The sequence below is a fragment of the Corythoichthys intestinalis genome, chromosome 8 (assembly GCF_030265065.1).
Source record: "Corythoichthys intestinalis isolate RoL2023-P3 chromosome 8, ASM3026506v1, whole genome shotgun sequence".
NCBI lineage: Eukaryota > Metazoa > Chordata > Actinopteri > Syngnathiformes > Syngnathidae > Corythoichthys > Corythoichthys intestinalis.
In genome coordinates this window covers 28,800,074-28,825,580 of record NC_080402.1, presented here as the reverse complement: position 1 = coordinate 28,825,580, position 25,507 = coordinate 28,800,074, and the positions used below count along the sequence as shown (strand labels likewise).

Sequence of the window (25,507 nt, the reverse complement as noted above, 5' to 3'; positions counted from 1 at the left end):
CTCACATTGCTTCCCATGACATTTCTAATCGTAGGGAGAAGGATTGTAAGGCTTTAGCCAATTTAAAAAAGGCTCCAAAGGCTGCCAAAATACACTCTACTCATTTAACGCTGCCTTTTATCTCTCTATACGTATAGGTAAAACGGCGGCATTACAGATTGAGCGTGACAATGTGTGAGTGGGTCGTGCAGCGCATGCATTAATTGTGTTAAATATTTTAACGTGATACATTTTTTAAAAAATTAATTACCGCTGATATCGGGATAAATTTGATAACCTTACCTTAAACCTAAACTAAAGACTTTGGATGAGTGTAACATATTATGTCTGTAACGTTAAATACAATCAGAAAACGATTTAATTAAAAAGTATACATATATTAAAAAAAGGACTGGCCGATATTTTTTTGCCGATTCCGATACTTTGAAATTGACGTGATCAGACCCGATCGATCGGCATTCTCTACTGAAAATTTTACAAAGTATATTAAAACGAAAACATTAAGAGGGGTTTTAATATAAAATTTCAATAACTTGTACTAACATTTATCTTTTAAGAACTACAAGTCTTTCTATCCATGGATCGCTTTAACAGAATGTTAATAATGTTAATGCCATCTTGTTGATATATTGTTATAATAAACAAATACAGTACTATGTACCGTATGTTGAATGTTTATATCCGTCTTGTGTCTTATCTTTCCATTCCAACAATAATTTACAGAAAAATATGGCATATTTTATAGATGGTTTGAATTGCGATTAATTACGATTAATTAATTTTTAATCTGTAATTAACTCGATTAAAATTTTTAATCGTTTGACAGCCCTAAAAAAACATAACAATACAATAAATCATGTGCCTTTAATGGATTGTTCTGGTCATTTTGCTAATGTCAGAAGATGATGGATCAGGTGTTGTTCATGACTTCTTTATTCCACACTTTGCTAATGCAACTTTCTTGATTTAGCATCTTATTTGGGGATTCTAGGATGTTGAATTATAGAATGTAATGGACACGCCACTGCACTAATCCATGCACCAGCAAATTTACATAAATCATAGTGTACTTTATTATCACACGGAAAGCTCACAGTCAAACAAACTGGACTTGAGTGTAAAATAAAAATCAACAAAATGTAACGTAATAGAAGTGACAAACCTTCTGGCCAAGACTTTGGTGGACCGTTGTGGTTTTGGCCTTGCATCCCAGCTGCTGCACCTGATGGACCTGGTGGAGGCATAGTAGGACCCATCATTCCTAGAAGGGAACGATATATTTTGGGTACTGCACTAAAAATCAGCACCTTCAGGCAAAGAGTGATTATAACATCCCAGGTTTATGTAGTCAACATTTGGTCCTCACCGTGAGCTCGACTGTAGCCTGAACTCATTGGTCCTGGTGGTCCACCTCCCGGACCCAAGCTTGCCATGGGTTGCTGCATGCCAGGCATAGGTCTTTTCCCTTGGACGGCCATCTGGAGGTGGTCTGGTAAGGGCTGACCCCGGGCAAGCATCTTGTAGGCCATGATCTGAGCTCTGAGTTGGTGCAGTTGGCCCTGGTTGAAAGGAGTAGGACTCCCGGGGCCAGCGGGTCCAGAAAGACCACCGGATTCAAGACCTGACACGAGGGTGGGGACTGTGGAGCTTAGGCTAGGTCCAGGGCTAGGTCCTGGCCCCGAACCGCTGAGTGGTCCAGAGCGGTGGCTGGGGCCCAAAGAGTGCTGGTCTCCGCAGGGGCCTTCTAAAGCTGTGGAGGCAGAGCCGGGGCCAATTGAAGAGGAAGATGAAGAGGAGGATGGAAGTAGAGGTCCAGATGGAGGACCGTTGGAAGGAACTGGACTGGAATGATCAGAACCACCTAATGGAGAATGATAACCTGGACGACAACAGAGAGTCAGCTCATGAAATTGCAAGTGAATCTTTGAGGATGTATTTGGGTCAATTTGAAGATGGTGGTTTCCCCACAGGGGTTTATTTAAAATGGGGGCATTTGATTCTCTAACCTTGTGAGTGTTGGTCCAAGGGACTGGGTGGTGGACCCATTCCAGTGTGCCCGCCCGGCCTCACTGACAGACCCTTCATTTGACTGAAGCGACTCTCCTCACTCATGCTCTTCTCAAGCATGCCCTCCATGGGCTGAAAGGACAATGTAAAGAAGTCATAGAATGCAAAATTGTGTATCCCTGTGAGATTATGTTTATGCAATAACTACTAGTTGATGTGTAAAATGGGCTGAGACCATATCCTTACTTTGTGCAGTGGGTGAACACTGTCCTGGCTGTAGCCAGACGGGCCCGGCTGAGAGAGGCCAGAAGAAGGAGGACCAGGACTGGGTCCCATCATGCTGTGAGTGGAACCTGGGGAAGGACCAGGGCTGGGGCCCAACAGTGCCCCAGGGGAGGGACCTGGACCAGGGGATGGACCTGGGCGGGGGTTGCCTCCCATGGGAGGGTCCGGGGTGGACATGGTGGTGCTCTTCTGCAGTCAGGACCTGAAAGATAAGCTACTCTAGGCATGACATAACTGTCTGGTTGCGTATATAATATGCGATGATAATACCGACCCTCTGAGGAAAACCATTACTACGATGTGTCCCAAAACCAAAAATAAATTTGACATCCCTGTTAAGAAATCCAGCATATGCACAGTGCTTCCTGAACCATCAAGACAACTACCAAAGTACAACAAATCCTGCAGAATTTTAGCAATGGGTGTCAAATCATGGCAGTGGCGGCGGCTGCCCCTGACACCTCGTAGCAATCACACAAAATAAAACAAACTAATATCGTAATTCGAGCATCAGTTTCTTAAATTGACTAATTACCTGCCATTGACAGATAGACTTCCAGATAGACACCTATCACCGTAAATGGCAGTGAATGAGTTAACAATAACGTATTCGTCATATTGCTTATGGCAACAATTTGAAGTGAATTGGCCCATTTTTAGGTGAAAACTATACAACACTGAGATGTCCAGCGTACATTGAGTCCAAACGCCTATCAATGAGCCTGCTGCAGCAAATCATCCTCACGGTGCGCATTAGCAGTGACGTTTGCACGGTTTGCACCATCCATCTCCAACCACAGTTGTACTTGAACAGACCACGTAAAACACGCGCTGTGGATCTCATTTCAACAGATCCTGCAGGCCGCGTTGAATATAAAAAATGAGGGACAAATGGCGGACTGTGCAAGTAGAACTGATCTACCTGCACGAATACAATTGGCATTTCGTGATGGATCTGAGCGTGGAATTTGGGGAGGATGACATTTGACGGATCAACGTGACAAGCAGAAAACGAATCGCCACTCACCGTGTTCGCAGTCGAGCGATAATGATTTGGTTTGATCGACGTGGCTCGAGCGCCCCCCCTGCCAGCTACGGAGCGACTCCAGTTCCAGCGCCCCCTCCTCTCCTCTCCTGCTGCTCCGGTACCGCCGCCGCTGCAGCTCCTATGACCGAATGTCTAGTCACGGCTGTGAGGAAGTGCGCATGCGCGGGGAGACGCAGCGCTACTTAAAGCTCGCACAATAAATACAGTGTACAGGTGCAATGATGCGAACTACAGTATATCTAGTACAGGTTTATGAGGGTCACTCATTTCAGAATTGGACATTTTACGACCCACCGGTCAATTTTTAAATAATCCTTAAACAAAATAGTAAACGTGAATGGGTCGATCTACTTGTCTGAGACTTAAATATTTAAAAATTGACAAAATAATGCTTGAAGACATTTGTAAAAATAAGGGGTGTGCACCCTAAAATTCAAGTTCTCTCTTGTCCACCTCCCCCAATGCAAGGGCGTAGGTTTGCATAAAGACGGTAGGGACATAAAAGTACCAGCTTTTTAGAAAACTCAAATTGTCCCCAACAACTTTTAAGCAACCTTATTTGCATTATACCATGATTCATGACTTCAGTTATATAGGTAATTTAGATTGTATTCCAATATGTTGTAGGGATAGAATTGGCTCTACTATTATTAAGTCAGACTTACTGTACATTTACCCCTATCATTTGCTGAATGTGCCGTCCATTTTTCCCCCCTCAAACACACGTTCGTTTGGCTGATGACTTGTACAACATGTCAAGAACATGCCGCCTCCTCCGAAGAGGAGGGATTTTACAAAAAAAAAAAAATTCCCGGGCAGCAGCAGCCACTGTAAATAATTTAAAAAGACGTCAATGTTGTGGAAGTGGGGAACACACCACAAACTTTGCTACTGAAAGCCCGACCTGCTTCAGAGTTAGCATAACATCAAACTTTGTGAATTTGGTAACCTGCAAAACTTGAGCACGAAGCTGCTAAGAGAGAAGTGTCTTCCTGTCCGTATTTTGTAAGGTTTTAAGGGTTCTTTTTTTTTCCGGCCAGCAGCAGCAGCCACTACAAATTTTTGGTGTCATTTTTATTTTATCTATGTGGTCTTAAAACAGCCCAAAGGAGCATTTTTTTTGTTGAGTTTGGGAGTGCTTGTGGACAAAAGCAGTAGTGTTTTACCTGAAGGAAGGCTCCATTTTTATTTATTTTTGTTATTCCCTGACTGTTTATTTTTTTGCATTCCTGGATAGTTATTTGTATTTATTGTATATGTTAACATAATTTATGTTCAAATATTCCAATTTAAATTTGCTAATAAAATCCAGACATTTATTCTGGAAGTTTTACAACTGCTTCTTTAGCAGTTTTTGAAAACAAACGTTTGATTTGAAAAGTTTATCACTTGAACCAAGACATATGAAAGTTAGTATAAGTCAATACAGATTTATTTTGCATTGATCATTTAGCCTTATTAATTAGGTCCATATTTGTCAGAAATGTGGCCTTGACCCCCGTTCACCCAGTCTGTATTATTGGTACCCAGTTGGTATTATTAATGACCCATCCCCAGCAAAAAGTGTTCGTGCAGGTTATGCTGTTTTATCGTCCCTACCAATGTTGAGACCAAACCTACGCCCTTGCCCCAATGTCTAAACTAAAATTCTCATTTTTGCATGCATGACGAAAGGAGTGAATTTCACAATATGGTGGACTTGACATTTTCAGTTTAAAAAAAAAAAAAAAAAAGTGTGCACAATTTATGTTCTCTTTGATAATTTTATAAAACAACTAGCCTTAATTGAATACTAATTTTAATTGTTACTGTGATTATGCCAACTTGCCTAGTACATATTGTAAATATCAATAATGTAATAAAAATATCACCATTGATCTTTAAAATTGGCTAATTAGGCCTATAATAGTTTATAACATTTTTTATTACTACGTAGCATTAAATCTTAAACGTGAATTATTTTGAAGCCCAAATGTCCGCCAATTCTGGAATGATCCAGGATTTCTGTAGTCAAACATGCATGTTAATAAATATTTAAAGCAACACCAGGTACCTTTTCAACCTTTATAGTTTCATAACATTTACGATTACCGTAATTTTCGGACTATAAGGCGCACCTGACTATAAGCCACCACCCACCAAATTTGAAATGAACACGGCATTTGTTCATAGATTAGCCGCACCGAACTATAAACCACAGCTGTCCTCACTGTATAATGTGATATTTACGCGAAAAGATATTAACCGGTAACAATTTAACTGACAGCGGCGTCATAAGACCGTCATGATTATGACATGACACTGGCATGAGCATTAATGAATGCTTATGTCATTTAGTGTCATCTGGCAAATTATCCCACTTTTGAATGGATGTAAAATATACGAGCTGGACATAAATGGAGTTAGTGACAACATTTGCCGGATGACAATTACATCCATCATTAGCATTCATATGTCCCATGACCGTGTCATGTCATAATTATGACAGTGTTATGACAGTCTTATGACACTGCTGTCAAATAAAGTGTTACCTATTAAACCGCACTGGATTACAAACACCAGGACTCAAAATGAGAGAAAAATGTAACACCTTATACTTTGAGAATTACGATATATGTCCACTGACAACTAGTTGAATGACACCGCTTTTATATCTTGAGGAGGTCTTTCACTTTCACCGGGCACTAATTAATTTCGAAGAGGGTGGCAGGGACCCTGCCACACAAAAAAACTACAAATGTGCTGACTGCTTTACAGAATTCGTCACTTCTCCCTTTCCCCATTCGTTATAAATAAGGAAGTCGATGCGAACGCTTTCGCGCGAATTCTGCAAGGATGGCAGAGCAACAAAAGAAACAAAAAGTTTGTCCGAGGAGACAAACAAAAGAAAAAGGGAGGCTACCAGGATAAAAGAGCACTCAAGAATAAACATTGGCCCGGCTTTCACTCGCTGGCGTGACCCCCCTCCTGCCCCCCCAACCAACTCGTCAGCGCTGACGAGTGGGGGAATACGGTACAAAATCAAACATTTCTATTTTCAACATCGTCATGTGCTATTGTTTAGCCACAACTGGATCCATTACCTCATCACTATTCATCCATCACACAGCTGCTGGAAACAGAAATGTCGTTTAATCCATCTGCAGGCGACCAGTAGATCAGGATTTTACGACTCTGTGCGCTGGTCCTCATGGGAAACGCAGTCTTCCTCAGGGCAAAACACTACTGCTTTTGTCCACCTGCTTCAGTAAAATCGACCAAAACTGAAACGTTACCTAGTGTTTCTTCTAATATTGGCTGCTGTGTTATTTAACCACATAAGTATGCACACACACACCACAATCAAAGTAATATCTTGATTATTACTTGTCTATGTGAGTTTTCATCTTCTGCATATGGTCAATGTTGTGACCATTCAGTAGATACTTAAGAACATTATGAACAAAAATTTCAAAATACAAGTAAACACCAGAATATAAAATGTGCTTCCTAATTAGTAGGTTATGTGGAGACTCTAAAATGCCATTTGGTAAGAATGCGACTGAATTATTATTTGTCTGACTCTTGATGTGCCTTGTGATTGGCTGGCAAGCAGTCCAGTCCCTCCCAAAGTCAGCTGAGATAGGCTGAAACACACGCCAGCCCTCTTGAGGAAAAGTGGTAAAATAAAGAACTAATAAAAATTGAAAAAAATCAACACAATATAATGTATACAATATAATGACAGCAAATGAGTCATGATTTAAATCAACAAAACGTTTAATACCCAATTATCTGTTTGGGGAGCTTTGCCCTATATCTTATCATCATTAACTTTTATTTCAGTTTTAACATCAAATGTTCTTAAACAAAACTACAAACTTTTGTCAGCATTTTAAACATCTACGCTGACCAAAGAAAACTGGCAGAGTGAATATACATATTAAGCAATTCCAGTGTTCAATGAGGACAAAATAATTTGTAGTAGTAGATAAACTTTACATACTGCATGAACAAAAACTAGATGCTCAGTCAAAACCCTATGAAGTTCGACTATTGAGGAAAGAAACCCAGAATATGAAATGAAACGTGTTCTGTCATCATCTGCGTTATCAAGTGAAACCCTTGTGTGAAATAAAGACGGCAGATGAGGAATGCAATCGCCAGTGCGCGGTTGTGATTAGCAACTACAACACAAACATGAAAGTACAGCAGCTTCAGTGTGCCGACGTGTAATACTCACGTTGTTACTTTTATACCAGTCAAAACTCACAAACTAAACATGCACACTAACACATTCATACATCTGATAAATACTCAAAGAACTGCAAATATAAAGAAAACACACAAAAAGACATAAACACAGTTTGTACCTGACCAAAGAAATGGTTCATTTTTAGATTTTCAGGCCTGTTAGGTTTGTTTTTATCATGACTTACTGTATCCAGTCGTTTCTGTCATGAGAGACAAAAGGATCATGTTAGCTTATAAAACCCATGTTGAAGAGTAGTTTGTTTGCAGGGCAGGTCGCACCAATGAAAAATGAACACCTTTATCCCAGTTTCACAGGAAGACAAACTCGTCACTATTTCGTCTGTTATTAACCTGGGCAGGATTGCCAGGGGGTAGGATATGTGGTGCGGGGCATGCGGTGGGGTGGCTGCTGTTCTCCTCCAGTCCATAATCCTGACTCTGGCCCTCCACGAAGGTGAAGATTGGGTACTTCTCACTTGAGGATGACAGGGCCTGTGAGGACAACAAACATCCATTGAGCGTAATCTCAAAAGTTTGGCAGTCGTTGGTGTTCTGTAGTGGAGAATATGGCTACGTGCAGGGTTAAATATTTGAAGGCCATGTTCATATCTTTGCACTGGAGGGTATGAAGATCACTAAAGCTGATATTACATCACAAATTGCCAATCAGACTGGAACGTGAAAGTCCTGCTACTGGCAAAACAGAACACTGAATGACCATAATTTTTGGACTATAAACCACTACTTTTTCCCCCTAATTTTGAATCCTGCGGTTTATAGTCCAGTGCTGCTTATTTGTTAATAAGTAACACTATATTTGGGAGTGGCATCATAAGACTGCCATAAGACTAATACTTATTTAGTTATTCACTTATTTCTTTCTACCACTATCATTGGCATTAATTAATGCTTATGGCATATGTCATTAAGTGTCATCCGGCAAATAAGGTCACACAGCTTGGATCTTTTACATCCATTCAAAAGTGAGATCATTTGCCGGATGACACAAAATGACATTTGTTATAAGCATTCATTAAAGTTTGTACGACAGGAGAAAAAAAGTCTTAAATAGGATTATGCTGTGAATTAGAATCATATTTTGAGACGATTCGACTATATACAACAATTTACCAAAGCGCAGATGACGAGAAATTAGTGTTTTAATCTGCCGGTTAGCCGCGCCTACCATTATAGGGCTCTAGCGTCCCCAACAGGTGGATGACGTCACGATTTCATCTGATTTAGTATGCAGCCCATTGTGGGGGAATTATTTAGAACAGACATGTCCAAAGTCCGGCCCGGGGGCCAAATGCGGCCCGTGGTCAAATTTCATCCGGCCCCCAGCCTCTGTCATAAAATCAATAACGTCCGGCCCGCACAGACTTAATAAATTGGTCACCAGTACTGCTACCAGCATATGAAGTAGCTTACACACTAAATGCTGCTCCTCATTTACCCATTAAAAGGCAGCAGCACTCTAAGCAACGTTACCCCGTGTGACCCTTTACTTCCAATTTTCTAAAATAGCGACAGGCAACAAAAAAAGTTGACTGCAATGGCCGACGCTTCTAGGATAGGTGGAAATAGGACTATTTCTTCACTAAAATACACAAGAACTGTGTCTGCCTCATTTGCAAAGAGACCGTTGCTGTTTTTAAAGAGTTCAATGTGAGGCGATATTACCAAACAAGACACGCTAACATGTACGATAAGATTACAGGGAAGATACGCAGCAAGAAATTGAAGCAACTTGAAGCTAATTTAATTTCCCAGCAGCAGTATTTCGCAAGAGTCGAAACAGAACGCCACAAAGGCTAATTGCGAGATTGTTGAAATTATTAAGTAAAAAAAAAAAAAAAAAAAGCAAATGTGACACACAGAATGACTTGCTAAAATTTGCCTGAATATATTGTTCTACGTAAGGGACGTCAGCCAAGGTCGGCCCCCCACATTTTTACCACACCAAATCTGGCCCCCTTTGCAAAAAGTTTGGACACCCCTGATTTAGAACAAGGAAAACGTGATGAAGAGAGCCGCAAAATGTCATTGTTTTAGTCTCTATACTCCAATATTTTTACAGGATATTCTTTTTATCCAAGTATTTTTCCACAATAGCTAAGTAAATGGCATGGTCATGACAAATAACAGTCTTGTGCTAAATGGAATATGAAATAATAAAAATGCATTTATTCAAGACGACATGGCAAAATTACTCCATCCATAATGGTCAAAACTGTCGACTTCACCTTTACTGTCGCACCTCCCGAACGATATTTTATGACACCTAAATTGGGCTTATGTCATTTCCCTTCCCCGGCTTCGGAGAATGTAAACAAACCAAGAGGCGTGACAGCCAGCTTACATGCTAACCCGAACCGAGTGATGTTTCAAAGTCTTCGAAGCGGAAAATCACACATAACTAGCCCGGATTATTTCACATGATGACTGGGTTGTCGTTTATCATTGCCGATCGCCAAACCGCCCGGCGGAGAGCAATTTACAGCTCGTTCCCCTGCTAATACGGACAGGAGAGCTCGCCGAGGAAGCAGCTGGACACTGACCGCTGAACATTTACATGCCAATCCATGATCAAACGTAAGTAGTCCTTTATTTAAAGAAACTTTGTAATGGCTGTATTCGCGGCTAATTTTAAGTCAAAGTTGCAATTTCTGATTGGTCGGAAAATTTGACAGAACACCGGGCACTTGAAGAGGGGAATAAACAGAGTATACTAGTAGTGCTCTCCCGGCGGGGGGATGTGCGACAAGCCGCCGGTCGTCGGCCATGGGGACAAGGAGCATGTCACAAAATGCAAGCCACCTACAAAAATAAAATGATCCCAGTATTTGACATAATACAAAACACGATGTTTACTCACTTCCTCGTAAGTCCCATAGTCCCACAGTAGTAGGGCTTGTTTTGGCCAACATCCACCGGTGAATGGGAACCTTTTGAAACCCCAAAAATGCGCACACGCCTCTCCCTCCTACTGCAAGATTTTTCTGCAGCCGTTTGGCTGGCGTGATGCGAAAAATAAAAGTATTAATCCGAAAAATTGGCTGAATCCTTAGTCCTTCTCATACAACAATACGGCTGTATAGTGAAGAGGACTCCTGCCTCCGTACACGTCATAGCGCCCTCTTTCTCAACTCGAGACGGTTGCTGGAAGTCACTCATTTTCATGACGTGGGATTCAAAAAACTAAATAAATATAGCGATTGCTTCCACACACATCCAAGCGGTCCAATTCATTCAGGAGCATAAAATACTGCGTGTATTGTGAAATAAACATGCTTTTTCGTGTCACAGGCACTTTAATACAATGTGTGCACAACTGTCAAAAAAACTTGTTTTAGAGTACAAACTATCAGAGACTGTTAGCGATTCTGCTTTAGGTATCATGTATTTTCTTAAACATCGTCCTTTAGTTTGCCTGACTAAATACATTGAATACATTTTCTCCCATCAGGAGTTTAGTGATAAACAGTAGGGTTGCTTTGGGTATTTCTATTATTTTCAAACCTTTGAGTGGTACACTTAAAGGGACTATACAGAATTTTTAAAAGTTAATATAAAATACTTTTCTACTCCATGTATGCTCCACCAAAGCCCCGATGAACACACAGAGCATTGACATTCTAACAGACTGCCACAAAAGCCCTTTTTATATCCTTCAATAGAGAGACTTGGGGTCGAACACCCGCCTGTGCACGGCCAAGCATGTCCCAGCGGCAGCAGTGCTGTCTCCGCTTGGCAAAAACACTTTTCCAACCCACTTAAAACTTGCTATTAACAGGAAACAATCAAATTTTCTGGTTTTATGTTTCTGCTGCTTATCTGATAGGCCAAACACTTGTTGCTCTATGTTCGTGGACATACAGTGCCCTCCATAATTATTGGCACCACTGGTTAAGATGTGTTTTTTTAGCTTCTAATATATATTTTTTATTCAAATAATATGGACCTTAATGGAAAAAAAGAGAAAAATCCAACCTTTATCATCATGAATGCTTTGAAATACCAGGACATTCTAAATCAAAATCTGTTGCCCTCTGCCCGAAAGCTGAAGATGGGTCGTCACTGGGTCTTACAGCAAGACAAAGACCCTAAACATATGGCCAAATCTAGACAGAAATGGTTCATCAGACACAAAATCAAGCTCCTCCCATGGCCAGCTCAGTCCCCAGACCTTGTTTTGTTGGCAAAAGGGGGTTGTACAAAGTATTAACACCAGGGGTGCTAATAATTGTGACACACATTATTTGATGTCAAATAATTATTTTGTTATGTGGGATTTTTTCCCCACTGAATAAATGCACTTGTATTGAAGGTTGGATTTTTCTCTTTTTTTTCCATTAAGGTCCCATATTATTTGAATAAAAAAATTATTAGAAGCTAAAAAAACACATCTTAACCAGGGGTGCCAATAATTATGGAGGGCACTGTACAACCATGCACAAACGTAACACAGGCTGCAGTTACACTTTAGGCCGGAGGTGACAGTCACGAGTAAAAAAAGTGACAAATTCTCTATTGTCCCTTTAAACACTTGCCTGTGTTCAACTTCAGTCAGGCCAATAATTCTAACTTAAGATGAATAAAATGTACAAAGTTGATAGAAAAGTAGTGTGAACGGAAAGTGGTATGTTGGGGCTGTTATGAATTGGAGATGATAAAACTTACCAGACTAACAGCAGAACATAAAGACTCAAAGTCTTTCTTGTTCCTGGCATAAAAGCCAATGGTGCAGCTGGGATCCATTCGAGTGAAGGGCATCTTTTTGGGAGAACTACAGTGGAAGGACTAAATGGAAGAATAAAAAAAAAATAATTAAAAAAAATCAAAATGTGTCCCAGTCCATGATTAAACATGTTATCTTTATCGTTCACACTTTTAAGAAGTGTGAAAGTCACATTGGTCTCAGTCTGATGGGATCACAAGAGTGGAAATACAAATCCAGACAGACCTAAAGCAGCGTGAAGATCAAGAACCGCACTGAGATGCAAAGGCTTTATTAAACTGACCTCAAGTGGGAAGTTGACTTCACTGACGTCTACCACAGGTTGGCAGTAGTGAGGGTCCAAATACAGCAGCTGCTCATCTGGCAAAAGCGCAGAGCACATCGACTTATGATTGAGTTACCATGTCAATGAAAACTGTTAAACAGCTGTAGTTTGCAGAAACCTGCTTCCCCAATGGCGTTTAAATATTAATAATCCTGCTAGTGTGTGTGTGTGTGTGTGTGTGTGTGTGTGTGTGTGTGTGTGTGTGTGTGTGTGTGTTTGTAAATGTTTAACTTGACTCAACATCAAGTTCAGTATGAAGACAAAGTTGACGCCTGCCGTGTGCTCTGTCACGTTCCGGTACAAATCATCATTTTGAGAGCTGATGCAAAGACAAAAATAGGACGCATTCACGAGGGCTGCAGATATTATCTACACTGACAGTCACACCTAAGCACAATTTAGAGACAAATACAGAATACACTATGTGTTGAATGGATTGTGGGGGTAAGATGACACACCAAGACAAAATCCATGTAAGCATGGGATAAACTAATGACAACCGTATCAGTCAGGGTGAATTAGGATAAGACCAAAGTGTACTATAATAAAAAAACAACTACAACAACTACACAACTTCATAATATAAATATTACACACCCCAGATTTTCACACAATAAACATTCCAGGCATGAGTGCTATTTTTTAAATAGATTTTTTTCCACAAATATTTTGATTGATTTGAAGTAACTTTTGAGTAGCTGTTCGCTGTTATGACCAAAGTCCCTGAAAGGGTTAAAACTTGAAAAAATTGGGAAAAAAATCACTGCAATTAATATCACATTACGTTTAAAACCAATACACTTAATTGCTGTGCAGCATGCAAATTCCACATTGTTGTGTTTTAAATAGAACACCAAAAAAACACTTTCTCTGGATGAAAGTACTTATGAAAGGTTTGGAAGACTACAACGCTGGTGAATAAAAAATGTAGCAATGATGCAAACACATGTTCTTAGGAAATTTTGGCGTACTGAATCCGAATTTGACCTTAGCCCCCCCCCCCCCCCGTCAATTCAATTTGGTCAATGCAAAATTATTGCAAAGTGAAATCTTTAACAAAGGTGGGGATATAGCTGGCACTTACAAAATAGCCCAAATGTAACAATATGCTACTGTACTTTTTATGCCATGCCTCCTGGATCCCTTGTATACTGTACAGCAATCTTTTTTTTTTTTTTTTTAACTTCCTCTTACCATGTTTAATACTGAATTGGAATATAAATCACAGGATATCGCAACCCCAACAAAAAGCACAATGTCAGTTTCTTCCAATCTCGTTTAGCCTTAATGCACAGGAGTTAAAAGTTTAACTGGTACAGGGTGAAAAAATATACAGTGGTACCTCTAAGTTTGTTCGTTCCAGGACCTTGTTCGTAAGTCGAAATGGTCATATTTCCAGCAGGATTTTCCCACAGGAATACAAATAATTATATTCATTCGTTCCACAGCCTAAAAACCTACACTAAATCCTTAATAAATACTGCTGGTACTATTACAAATGGTAATTACACATACCAAAACAAATAAATTATTTAAAAAAATATATAATAATAATAATTCCTGTAATAACGTAATGAATCGGGTTATAATGTGGCGGACGTTTTTTGCTGTCCCTGAACGCACCGCGTGGCTGACGTGACATAGAGGGGGAGCGGTGAGCTTGAGTTTACTTTCGTTTTCAATGTTTTCTTGAGAACACCGTCAACTGCGGTAGGCGTTTAGAGTTGGATAAGTTGTGAAATAAATGATAAAAACGTGACGAAGCTGGCGATTTGTTTGACGATGTTACCACAATAATAATTGTCACCTTAACTTATAAAGACTGGCGAATGGTGGTCGTCGGAGGACCGTGGAGAAGTATTGTTGAGCCAGTTCACGGATGCGCACCCCACGGTCATATTTCTCTATAATTCGCATCTTCATTTAGAAGGTACGTGTCACCTTTTTCCTAGTTTCACCACCTGTACCAACCTTTTTGAAACCTGTGTTGATTTCTCACACAAGGAAATCCGCCTTGCGTTCGTCTGCGGTGCTGTCATGTCGTTGTATGTAGATACAAATGGTGAGTCAAATTTTACGTCGGATGTCGAGAAGATTGTGTGTCGAAGCGATCGTATATCAAGGTACCAATGTATGAAAAACTGTATATAATATCACCAACATAATTACCAAAAATGCCGTTTGCATGAAAACTAAAGCTTACAGAAAACAAAAACTGATGGCAAATTTGAAAACACCGATTATAAATTGTATAAAAACTATTTAAAAAAAAAAAAAGTCATGCAACAGAAAATGAATTTAAAAAATGTTGGTCAGTGTAATAGAAGCAAACTGTCTCACCTTGGAAGCCGACAAAGTACAGGGAGTGCTTTGGCTTGCCTCCAATGATACCGATACAACATTCCAGCTTTAGGATGTTCTAGAAATGAGAAAAAAAAAGTTTTTTAATGAGAAATTCAACCTAATTGTAACTGTGCTGTATTTTAGATTAAGATTTTGATATTATTATTGTTATTGCTTCTGTTTTCAATGGTGCAGCCGAGGCTGTTATGAAAGCACAACATAAATTGACTTTCAAAATTGTTTGATTGCCACTATCGGGTGGCTAACACACAAAGAATCAGACCTTGACACATTCAATATAAGACGGGTTGAGGGCCTCCCCACCCAGGCGGACAGGTACCAGGATGATGACTGACTTCCAGGCTTCGTTGTCTGGTTCTGGAGCAGTGTGGGTGAGGGGTGGTTCACACAAATGTGTGACATCCTCCTTGTACACTAAATAAAATTGATAAGGGAAAGAATATGCAGCACATAAAACACTTATTCATTTGACGTTTAATGAGAAGACAGTGCGAAGTAAAAGTGTAACCTGTACAATCCTGAGCCACATACACAGCCAGGTTTTGAATAACAGTAGTTTTAGCTACAGCTTTCCTAAAAAACACACAAAAACCCCACATTCACATCCAATTTTCAGTAAAAGTTTCAGTAAATAGCTAAGCCTTACCGCAGTATGTGTGCAACTATGGACGGGCCGTACCAGTCCCCAGCTTTTTTTCCAGAACTCCTGCCAATTGCCACCAACTGGTGCACCCCAAAAGGTGTTGGCGGTTGATCCCCAAACCATGAGAGTAGTTTGCGGTGGATGGACTCGGCTTGTCGATCCCGTGAGGGCTCACATCTCTTCTTTTGAGTACTACCAGGAGTCAGATTACTGGGCGGCGTCTTCTCGGGTATGCTGGATCCTCGTGGGGAGCCGAAAGAGGGAATAGGTACGCCACCCACACGCACCGGCGAACGTACTCGCAACACTTCAAAGTCCACGTCTGTGAATTGTTGAGCATCTGGCCAAGTCCAGTCTACACAACACAAAAATGTTCATCTTAGCAACATATGACTGTCATTTAACCCTTTATAGGGCATTCAACTCACTGACAGCCGCTCCCAACCCAGAGGTCACAGAGCAAATTGTCAAAAATTTCCCTGTCCGCAGTGAAAAAAAGGTTTGGGACCCCTGCTTTTAACTTGGAATAGTGAAATGTATACTCATTGATGAGAACTAGAGATGTCCCCATCCGATATTTGGATCAGATGCCGATATGGGCAAAAAAAATGTGCATCGGTATCGGCTCGGAACATGGGAAAAATTCCGATCCAGACTTCCGATCCAGTTTTTCCGATCCGGGTTTTTCAGCGCACCGATTTACATTATCCATTCCAGTTTTTGCTTTGGTTTCCCTAAAATCTGGTCCGCATTTTACGGCACACCTTCAACACAATAGATTTACATTACCGTCTCCCAATTTACCGAGAGACTTTATCGGTAAAAATGTCAGCTGTGTGGGATCATTTCACCTTAAAGGACGACAAAGACGAATAGGCAGAGAGCAACATATGCCACAATAAAGTCAAGCGTAGTGGTAAAGCTGTAAGAAGTTTTAATGCAACCAACCTAATCAAGCATTAAGCGAAATACCACCACAAACAATATGAGGAGTATGTTAAGAAAACCGAAGACAAAAAGAAAGGTCCTACACAACTAACACTGGCAGAAACTTTTGCTATGCGTGACAAACTGGCACTCGACAGTCCCAAAGCCCAGGGAATAACAAGAGTCATCGCCGAAGAATTCATTCTGGATGACGAGCCATTATCTCACGTGAGTAAAGACGCACCATCCAACACGCGATTCGGCCGCTGAAGATTCGAGAACGATTTACAAACATCGAAATTCCGATTATTGAAATATGTCAAGAAAAGCGGAACTAATACACAGTGCGATCTTCGGCACACAATGAGAAACTGACCGCATTGCGTCCCAAAAGTAAACATAACTTGTCTTATACCCGGGTAATGCCAATGCTCAACTCACGGCTTTAGCTCAACTCATGCCGCTGGATAAAAAACACAAGAATACCTGACTTCTGCTGACAGACGCAACAAACTACGTCAATGCCGTTTTACTGGAGATAATAGATATCATATGTATATAGAACCAGATGCAAAACGACAGACTCGACTGCGTTAGCAACATTGAAGTGTTGAAAACCAGATGCGTTAGTAAACAGTCGCCATCTTAAAGCAGAAGACTTCCCTAGTAGGCTGTTGTGAACCTTCCAAGCGAACCTAATTAACTTTTTGTCTAAAATACTCCTAAATCGGCAAAATTTTGACTTGAATCTATCTTCAAAACAGTTTTAAAACTTTCACATGTCGAAAGTAGACAGAAGGGAAATTATGGAATAACGGGAGCAATTTTAACAACTTTAACAGTTGATTCGCAAAATTAAATGAATTGAATGTAGTTTAAAGCTGCTGATACAGAATGGGGACTTGAGTATTTTATTTACTGTTTTAAAATGTTAACTTGATACTGAAATAGTCGTTTATTTAAAACTGAGAGGCTTTTTATACAATTTTTGTAACTAATGCACGAAACATTAAAAGCATCTAATAGCTTGGGGGATTTGTGGAATTTTCCACGGAGGTTGTTGGTGTGTTTTGCTTTTTTAATACAGTTTACAATATTATTTGCACATTTTACTGACTAACTATGCCATTTCTGTTTGTTATTTATAATGTTTTGTGTTTGTCACTGAATAAACAGGTCAGTTTCTTGTTACCAACCGCTGTGTGTTATTCAAACTCACCTAATTCAGCTGGCTAGTTGTTATCAAGTGTACTAAAACCTTTTTCAACATGAGTCTGACAACTAAGTAAGGAGGCTAAATAACTTTAAACTTTAACACATGCTCAGATAGGTCGGTATCGGACAGTATCGGTATCGGATCGGAAATGCAAAACAATATCAGTATCGGATCGGAAGTGCAAAAACCTGGATCGGGACATCCCTAATGAGAACATCCAATACATGCAAGGCAAGAGAATTTTGCACGTGTGTCTAATGTTGCAGAACCAACTGAGACACAAACCTCTGGGCATTAGATGGACAAGGAGGCCCTGAGCCAGCATCATCTGGCCACTGCGCAGCATGCAACCCCAGCCACAGTCAGTGGTCAAATTGGAGCCCTCCAACTGAGGGAACTCCCGCCTGTAAGTCAGCCACAGCCTGGACACAAAAGCTAGGCGGAAGCGCTCCACTTGGTCTGAAACACAAAAAGCTCATGAGGAAGTAGAACGTGACAGTGCAAACACAAATCATGTGACATTTTTGTGTAGATGTGATGTTTATCATGACAGCAGAAACATGCTTCTACATCTGTGGAATGCCTTTGATCTAATGGGAAACCGCTCACTTTTCAGAAATCTTACGTTCAAACATATAATAGAACTTTCTGACAAGGACACAAAGGTTCTTGGAGAACATCAAGGTAGCTTGCTTATTCCCTTCCTGTAAACATTTTCACTTTTTTCCTTATTCATCAATTTCTTTTTGTTTTATATTCATCCATTCATTTATAATGCAAAGCTTTGTTTTGCCTCTAAATTACATTGTCATATATCTGAGTTGTATTCATACACAACACTTTGTCACGGCTGCAGTTCCTCTTAAAGTGCTATTTAAACAAAAGTGACTTGAGTATGCTTTCGTTTTACTTAAATTATTTTTTTAACGTTTGTCGTTTTTAATGTTATCAACTGATTAGTCATCTTTTTTAGTTTGTTACATTCTACATTTTTAGTTTGTTACATTTTTATATATATATATATATATATATATATAAAAATAATCGGATGAAAAAAAAACAACATTTAGTTATCGTTTTATTAGATGACATACCATACTTGTGCGTGAATCTTAAAAATAAAAAAATACATTTCATGAAAGCACCAGCCAGAACCTTGAACAGACTATTTCTACTGACATCATTGCTGAAGAGAAAAAAAATGCAGCATCCAAAAAAAGATGTTTGCTCCTATAAACTACCCTGGGCTTCTCCAGTTTTATTTCCCTTTACTATTTCGGGTGTTCTTTCAGTTTGATGTTTCCATTATATTATGTCACGTGACAAAGCCTGTAGTGACTAAGGCTGGTATTTCTGGACAGGTTTATCCTTCAGTGGCACTAAATCCTAGCAGGTGGGCCTTTTATTCAGCTTGCTTTTTTTCTATCAGTAAATGTATTCATGTTAAAAAAAAAAAAAAGAAGTGTTGGCTGACCGATAACGTATACTTGGAGAGTACCACATTTACCTCACAGTTCTGAGGTTCGGAGTTAGGTGCCCATTTTGCTGTGTGTAATTTGTAGTGTCGTCTGCACATACAACCCCTATCAAAACGCATGGAATCAACAGTCTTGGACGAGCACTCACTCAGAAATTTTATTATGTAGAACAAACTCAAATAAAAAGCTGGAAAAAATAATGAATACGTTCAAAAGTGCAACTCTTCAGCATTCAGAAACACTAAAAGAAATGAATAAAAAACAATGTGGTGGTCAGTAAATGTTACTGTTATAGAGCAAGTGCAGGGAAATAAATATAGAATTACTCCATTCTGAAGAAAAACATATGGAATCACTCCATTTTGAGTAGTAAATACAGACACACCCAGTCAATTTCCTTTTCTTAATTGGACCCCTGCCTCAGATTAGATCTGCTCGTTAGTCAGCAGTTAAAAAAGGGCACTTATCACACCTTGGAGGGCTGCTGGACCAAGTGGATTCACAAGAATCATAGCTCCAACAAGAGGGATGTCTCCTGAGACCAAGGAGAGGATTATCAAACTTCTTGAAGAAGGTAACACTACATGTATGGTTGCCAAAGATGTGAGCTTTTCACAGTCAGCTGTATCAAAATCTGGACCAAGTACAAACAGCATGGCAAGGTTGTTAAAGTTAAGCGTACTGGTAGACCGAGGAAGACCTCCAAATTTCATGACAAACAAATAAAGGCCATATGTCTTAAAAACAGAAGATGTACAAGACAAATGAAGAAGAAATGGGAAGAAGCTGGAGTCAAGGTATGTGACAGAACTGTGCAAAATCGCCTAAGGGAAATGGGATTTTCATACAGGAAAGCTAAAAGGAAACAATCATTGACACTTAAAAACAGAAAAGAACAACACTGCAATGAGCTAAGGAGAGGCAATCATGGACTGTGAATGACTATATGAAGGTTATTTTCAGTGATGAGTCAAGAATCTGCATTGGACAAAGTGATGATGCTGGAACTTTTGTTTGGTGACGTTCCAGTGAGATTTACAAAGATGAAGAAAACATCAAAATTCCCTCAGTCCTTGATGATATAGGGCTGCGTGTCAGGCAAAGGCACTGGGGAGATGGCTGTGGTTAAATCTTCAATAAATGCACAAGTTTACATTGAAATTTTAGACAGCTTTCTTATCCCTTCAATTGAAAATATGTTTGGGGATAATTGAATAATTTTCCAAGATGACAATGCATCATGCCACAGAGCTAAAACGGTTAAAGCATTCCTTGGAGAAAGACTCATCCAGTCAATATCATGGCCAGCAAATATCCCAGATCTCTACCCTATTGAAAACCTGTGGTGGGAATTGAAAAAATTTGGTCCACAGCAAGGCTCCGACCTGCAAGGATGATCTGGCAACTGCAATCAAAGACAGTTGGCACTAAATTGATTAAGAATACTGTTTGTTACTCATCAAGGCCATGCCTCAGAGACTGCAAGTTGTCATAAAAGCCAGAGGTGGTGCAACTAAATACTAGAGATGTGTTTTGATTGTTATCTCTTTGTTTGTTTCTCATGATCCCAGAAAACTTTCCTCAGAATGGAGTAATTCTATATTTATTTCCCTGCACTTGCTCTATAAAAGTAACATTTACTGACCACTACAATGCTTTTATTCATTTCATGAACTAATTCAATATTTTTTCAAGCTTTTTATCCAAGTTTGTTCTACATAATAAAATGTCTGAGTGAGTGCTCGTCCGAGACAGGTGATTCCATACTTTTTTGCTAGGGGTATTTCTATGTGTTTTTTCTCTGGGTGCTGAGGCTTCCTGTTTAAATAATTATTGGCTAATTATCTATAGTTTTGAATGTGACCCCTCACATCATCGTCACAGTCATATCTAATTAGAGTCATGGCTATCTCGATCATATTTTGTTACCTTCACTGTTAAGCAGATAGGAGTGTCCCAGAACAGTGACTGGTGAAATCTTATTGAAGGTCGTCTTTGATTTCACAGTCCATCCTAAACAAAAAGAGGTTTACATAAGTTGCTAAACACAATAAATCTGTCCATCTTAACAGTATTCACCATCTAGCATGTCCTAAAGACAACATAATGTACATATATAGCAGATCCCATTTTTGACTAACCATATTTGACGTTGTTCCATGCTGTCATTAATTTGGCTTTGAGTTTATCCAGCTCCTCGGGCTCTCCACTCGCTTCTTTGCTGGGATCTGGACTCTGGGGAGGTCTAAGTCCAAGACCACCCTGCTGCGCCGGGGACTGCTGCCTCCGGCCCTCCACTAGCTCACTGTGCATTGCGCCGCCCGTGTAATGCACCGCGTTGGGGGAAACAGAGTTCATGGCCCAGAGGGGTCAGAGCTGGACTCTGGAGCGCTTCATTGCAACACAGAACAACTGGGAGGTAGAAAAGACAAAGCGGGTTCAAGGAACTGTTAACTATTACAAGTACAAGGGATTCATAAACCCATGGGCTTTTGAATGTGAAGCAACAATAGTAACTCAACCGAGTGGATTTTTTATTTCATAATATATCGTTTTCAAGTTTAATTTTCTTACAGTTGTAATGACCACTCATCAAAATATAGACATGAATAACGCTTCATTCTTAGTTAGCTCATTTAGGGCGGTTTTGAAAAAGTTACTTGTATTTTCTTATGACTATACAGTGGTATAAAGAAGTATCTGAACCTTTTGGACTTTCTCACATTTGTGCATAAAATTACCATCAAATGTATGTATGTCAAAATCACACAGTTTAAAAAACAGTGTCTGCTTTAACTAAAACCACCCAAACATTTATAGGTTTTCATATTTTAATGAGGATAGTATGCAAACAATGACAGAACAGGGAAAATAAGTAAGTTGACTATCACATTTCATATTTTGTGGCACCCCCTTTGGCAGCAATAACTTCAACCAGACGCTTCCTGTAGCTGGAGATCAGTCTGGCACATCGATCAGGACTAATCTTGGCCCAGTCTTCTCTACAAAACTACTGTAATTCAGTCTGATTCCTGCGATGTCTGGCATGAATCAATGTCTTTAGTTCATGACAGGGCATCTCAATGGGGTTCAAGTCGGACTTTGACTTGGTCACTCCAGAGCGTATATTTTGTTCTTCTAAAACCATTCTGAAGTTGATTTACTTCTGTGTTTTGGACTATAGTCTTGTTTCAGCATCCATCCTCTTTTTGCTTCAACTGTCTGACAGATGGCATCAGGATTTCTGCAAAATATCCTGATAAACTTTTGAATTCATTCTTCCATTAATGATTGCAAGTTGTCCAGGCCTTGAGGTAGCAAAACAGCTCCAAATCATGATGCTGCCTCCACCATGCTTCACGGTGGGGATGAGGTGTTGATGTTGGTGAGCTGTTCCATTTTACCTCCACACGTGACAGTGTGTGTTACTCCCAAACAATTAAACTTTGGTTTCATCAGTCCACAAAATATTTTGCCAGAACTTATGAGGAGTGTCCAAGTGCCTTTTTGCAAACATTAAACGAGCAACAATGTTTTTTTAGACAACAGTGGCTTCCTCCGTGGAGTCCTCCCATGAACACCATTCTTGGCCATAGTTTTACATATAGTCGATGTGCGCACATAGATATTGGACTGTGCCAGTGATTTCTGTAAGACACTCTAGGGTTCTTTTTTACCTCTGAGTATTCTGCGCTGAACTATTGGCGTCATCTTTGGTGAACGGCCACTCCTTGGCATAGTACCAATAGTGCCAAACTCTCTCCATTTGTAGACAACTTCTCTGACTGTTGATTGATGAACATCCAGACTTTTAGAGATGGTTTTGTATCCTTTCTCAGATTTATACAAATCAACAATCCTTGATCGCAGATCTTCTGACCGCTCTTTTGACCGAGCCATGACGCACATCAGACAATGCTTCTCATCGAGACAATTCTTACCAGGTGTGTGTTTTATAGTGGGCAGGGCAGTTTTAAACCTCTCATCAGTGATTGGGACCACACCTGACATAAATTGTTTGGTAAAAGTTGTTTCAATTGCTCTTTAGGTCTCCTTAGCCAGAGTGTTCACTTATTTATTTTTTTCCCCTTCTGTCATTGTTTGCATGCTATCCTCATTAAATGTGAAAACCTATAAATGTTTGGGTGGTTTCAATTAAAGCAGACACTGTTTTTTCATCTGTGTGATTTTGACAAAGATCAGATCACATTTGATTGTGATTTTATGCATAAACGTGGGAAATTCCAAAAGGTTCGGATACTTTTTCATACCACTGTAGCTGGCAGCATGTACTGTGTTATTTTTGCGCCAGTCAGTTGCACATTAATATAAAATGACTTTATCGCTACAAGCAGATACGACACAACAATTGAGGTGCAGTGGTTTATTACATACTACTTACATAAGCATTCTACACTATAGTATTGTTGACCGCGCTATTAATGCCACTTGGAAGAAAAAGTGTGAATGGGTGCAGAATCAAGTTTCAATGCAACCTCAAATCATCTGTCTTGGAGTTACAAAATTGCACAACAATGGGAACTCTGTAAAGTAACTGACTTCCCCCACCCAATAAGGAACATAAAAAATGAGAGTATAAGAAGGCACCACGAGACTGTCATTTGACTTCAGACAAGACTGTTTCCCACCAATCTTCATCAATTCAAATAAAATTTTATAACTAATTTAAGAGTCACTGCTACATTTTAACACAGAAATAATCCAAATAGGCAATCATTATGTTGTCAGGCAACACATATTTACAGCTTAAATATCGACTCATTTAACATGAACACACATTTAAACACACACACGCACAAGCAGTTGACTTGAACTTGTCTATGTTTGTACATACCTGTTAGACTGCTCGATCAGTAGTATGTAGGGTCATTTTGGTGATTTTCCTCCTCACTCACCGACTATTTAATTTGATGTACTATGCTAAAGACAGACGAAATTAGCATTAGCGTATTCGGCGTAAATCGTGTAGCGGTCTAACCGGACTCGCCGTATGTCTCACTAAACTTCCAACAAAAAAGAGCTTCTATAAATATCATACTTTTTCGTCTATTGTAAACCAACTGACTTTTGAGACTTGCCGAAAAAACGATAAATATTTTCCTCCTTGAGGGAACTCACTTCCTGATGGCTCTCCTTGACGCAATACGATTGGCTGATGCAGACTTCGTGTGAGGTGATTGGACGAAGATCATATTTGTCTCCTATTGGCCCTCTGGAGTCGTGACGTAGAATATATTCTGAAGTAACCGCGGAAACGTCGCCTTTGTCGCCTCATCGCTACTACTGCATGGTGAAATCATATCTCTGCGATTCTCCTTTCAGACACTTTTATAATCCACGTATGTAGATATGTTTTTTTTTTGTTGTTTTCAAATTTCATTTTCATGTACCGTATGACTCACATTTGCCCAGTGAAGGGAGGTGGTTTAGGCTACTTGTCTACCTGCAGGAGAGTTCTTCCCAGAGTTCACCTAGTTCACCCGGTCTTTGTGGTGGCACGAGCTTGGTTCCACATCTGCCTTCATGAACATGTTGTCCTCCCCTGTCGTGATGATGGCAGATGAATGCGGTATTTCCAAATGGTCTTTTTTAAGGAATTTTGAGGAGTAATGTTACCTCAGCTCCATCGTTGTTTTGGAAGGAGAGATTCTAAAACGGAAGTTGCGAGCAGACATGCGGAAGTACCTCAGAGACGTGTCTATAAGTCTGAAATTTGGGCTCATTTTGGCTTTGACAGCAATAACGGAGACCTGGAGTATTTAGAATCCTGCATTTAAGCAGGTGTGGATTAAAGCAGGTTTGCAGTTAAAAAAGAAAATGTAACAAAAGCAATATGTTGCTCAAACATGTTTTATGTTTGAAAAAAATTTACTTGAGTAATGGATGAGGTTTCAGGAATAAATTAATAGAAATGTACTTATGTCCATTTTGATTAGTTTTTTTCTGAATTGATATCCAAATGTTGTAATAATATTAAATGGGGATTAATCGAATCAAATCGTGATATGAATCATATCGCCAGGTATGAGGCAAGACACACCCCTACTTACTTGTGATGTCATACCACAATTATCACGTGCATCTGTGGTTGAGTCAATCAGTGCGTATGGGTATAACCGATGTCACAAAATTGCTGCACTGGTGAGAGGTGTCTTTTTTTTTTTCCTGTTTAAACATTATTTTCTCCATTGTCAAAGATCTAAGAAATTTGTGTTGACA

General features: G+C 39.8%; 2 protein-coding genes across 3 annotated transcripts in view; both read right to left on the bottom strand.

Moving 5' to 3' along the window:
• LOC130920450 (transcription activator BRG1) overlaps nt 1-2,469 on the bottom strand; it is a 33,046-nt gene extending 30,577 nt beyond the window's left edge. For both annotated transcript variants that reach the window (XM_057843683.1, XM_057843682.1), the window contains exons 1-4: nt 2,254-2,469; nt 2,007-2,139; nt 1,367-1,879; nt 1,163-1,261 (exon numbers count right to left, since the gene is read on the bottom strand). In XM_057843683.1, the coding sequence (XP_057699666.1) occupies nt 1,163-1,261; nt 1,367-1,879; nt 2,007-2,139; nt 2,254-2,469 (961 nt within the window). The remainder of the gene's footprint in view (nt 1-1,162; nt 1,262-1,366; nt 1,880-2,006; nt 2,140-2,253) is intronic.
• A 1,178-nt stretch (nt 2,470-3,647) lies between these two features.
• On the bottom strand, nt 3,648-24,455 carry atg4da (autophagy related 4D, cysteine peptidase a). Its single transcript, XM_057843681.1, has 12 exons — nt 24,123-24,455; nt 21,409-21,679; nt 21,197-21,280; nt 18,075-18,248; nt 15,650-16,001; nt 15,512-15,576; nt 15,266-15,417; nt 14,980-15,058; nt 12,598-12,674; nt 12,257-12,376; nt 7,853-8,065; nt 3,648-7,773 (listed from the first exon to the last, which is right to left on the bottom strand). Exons 2-11 carry the CDS (start codon nt 21,623-21,625, stop codon nt 7,883-7,885), a joined length of 1,503 nt encoding a protein of 500 aa, XP_057699664.1. The 5' UTR covers nt 21,626-21,679; nt 24,123-24,455; the 3' UTR covers nt 3,648-7,773; nt 7,853-7,882.
• Nucleotides 24,456-25,507: the final 1,052 nt, after the last annotated feature.

Excerpts from the sequence above, each read along its gene's own strand:
- atg4da (XM_057843681.1), bottom strand. The coding sequence starts at position 21,625 with ATGAACTCTGTTTCCCCCAACGCGGTGCATTACACGGGCGGCGCAATG. Across the intron at positions 16,002-18,074 it reads TGTCCATCTAATGCCCAGAG|ACTGGACTTGGCCAGATGCT; the intron begins GTTTGTGTCTCA and ends TGTGTTGTGTAG. Across the intron at positions 15,059-15,265 it reads CTTATATTGAATGTGTCAAG|AACATCCTAAAGCTGGAATG; the intron begins GTCTGATTCTTT and ends TCTCATTTCTAG.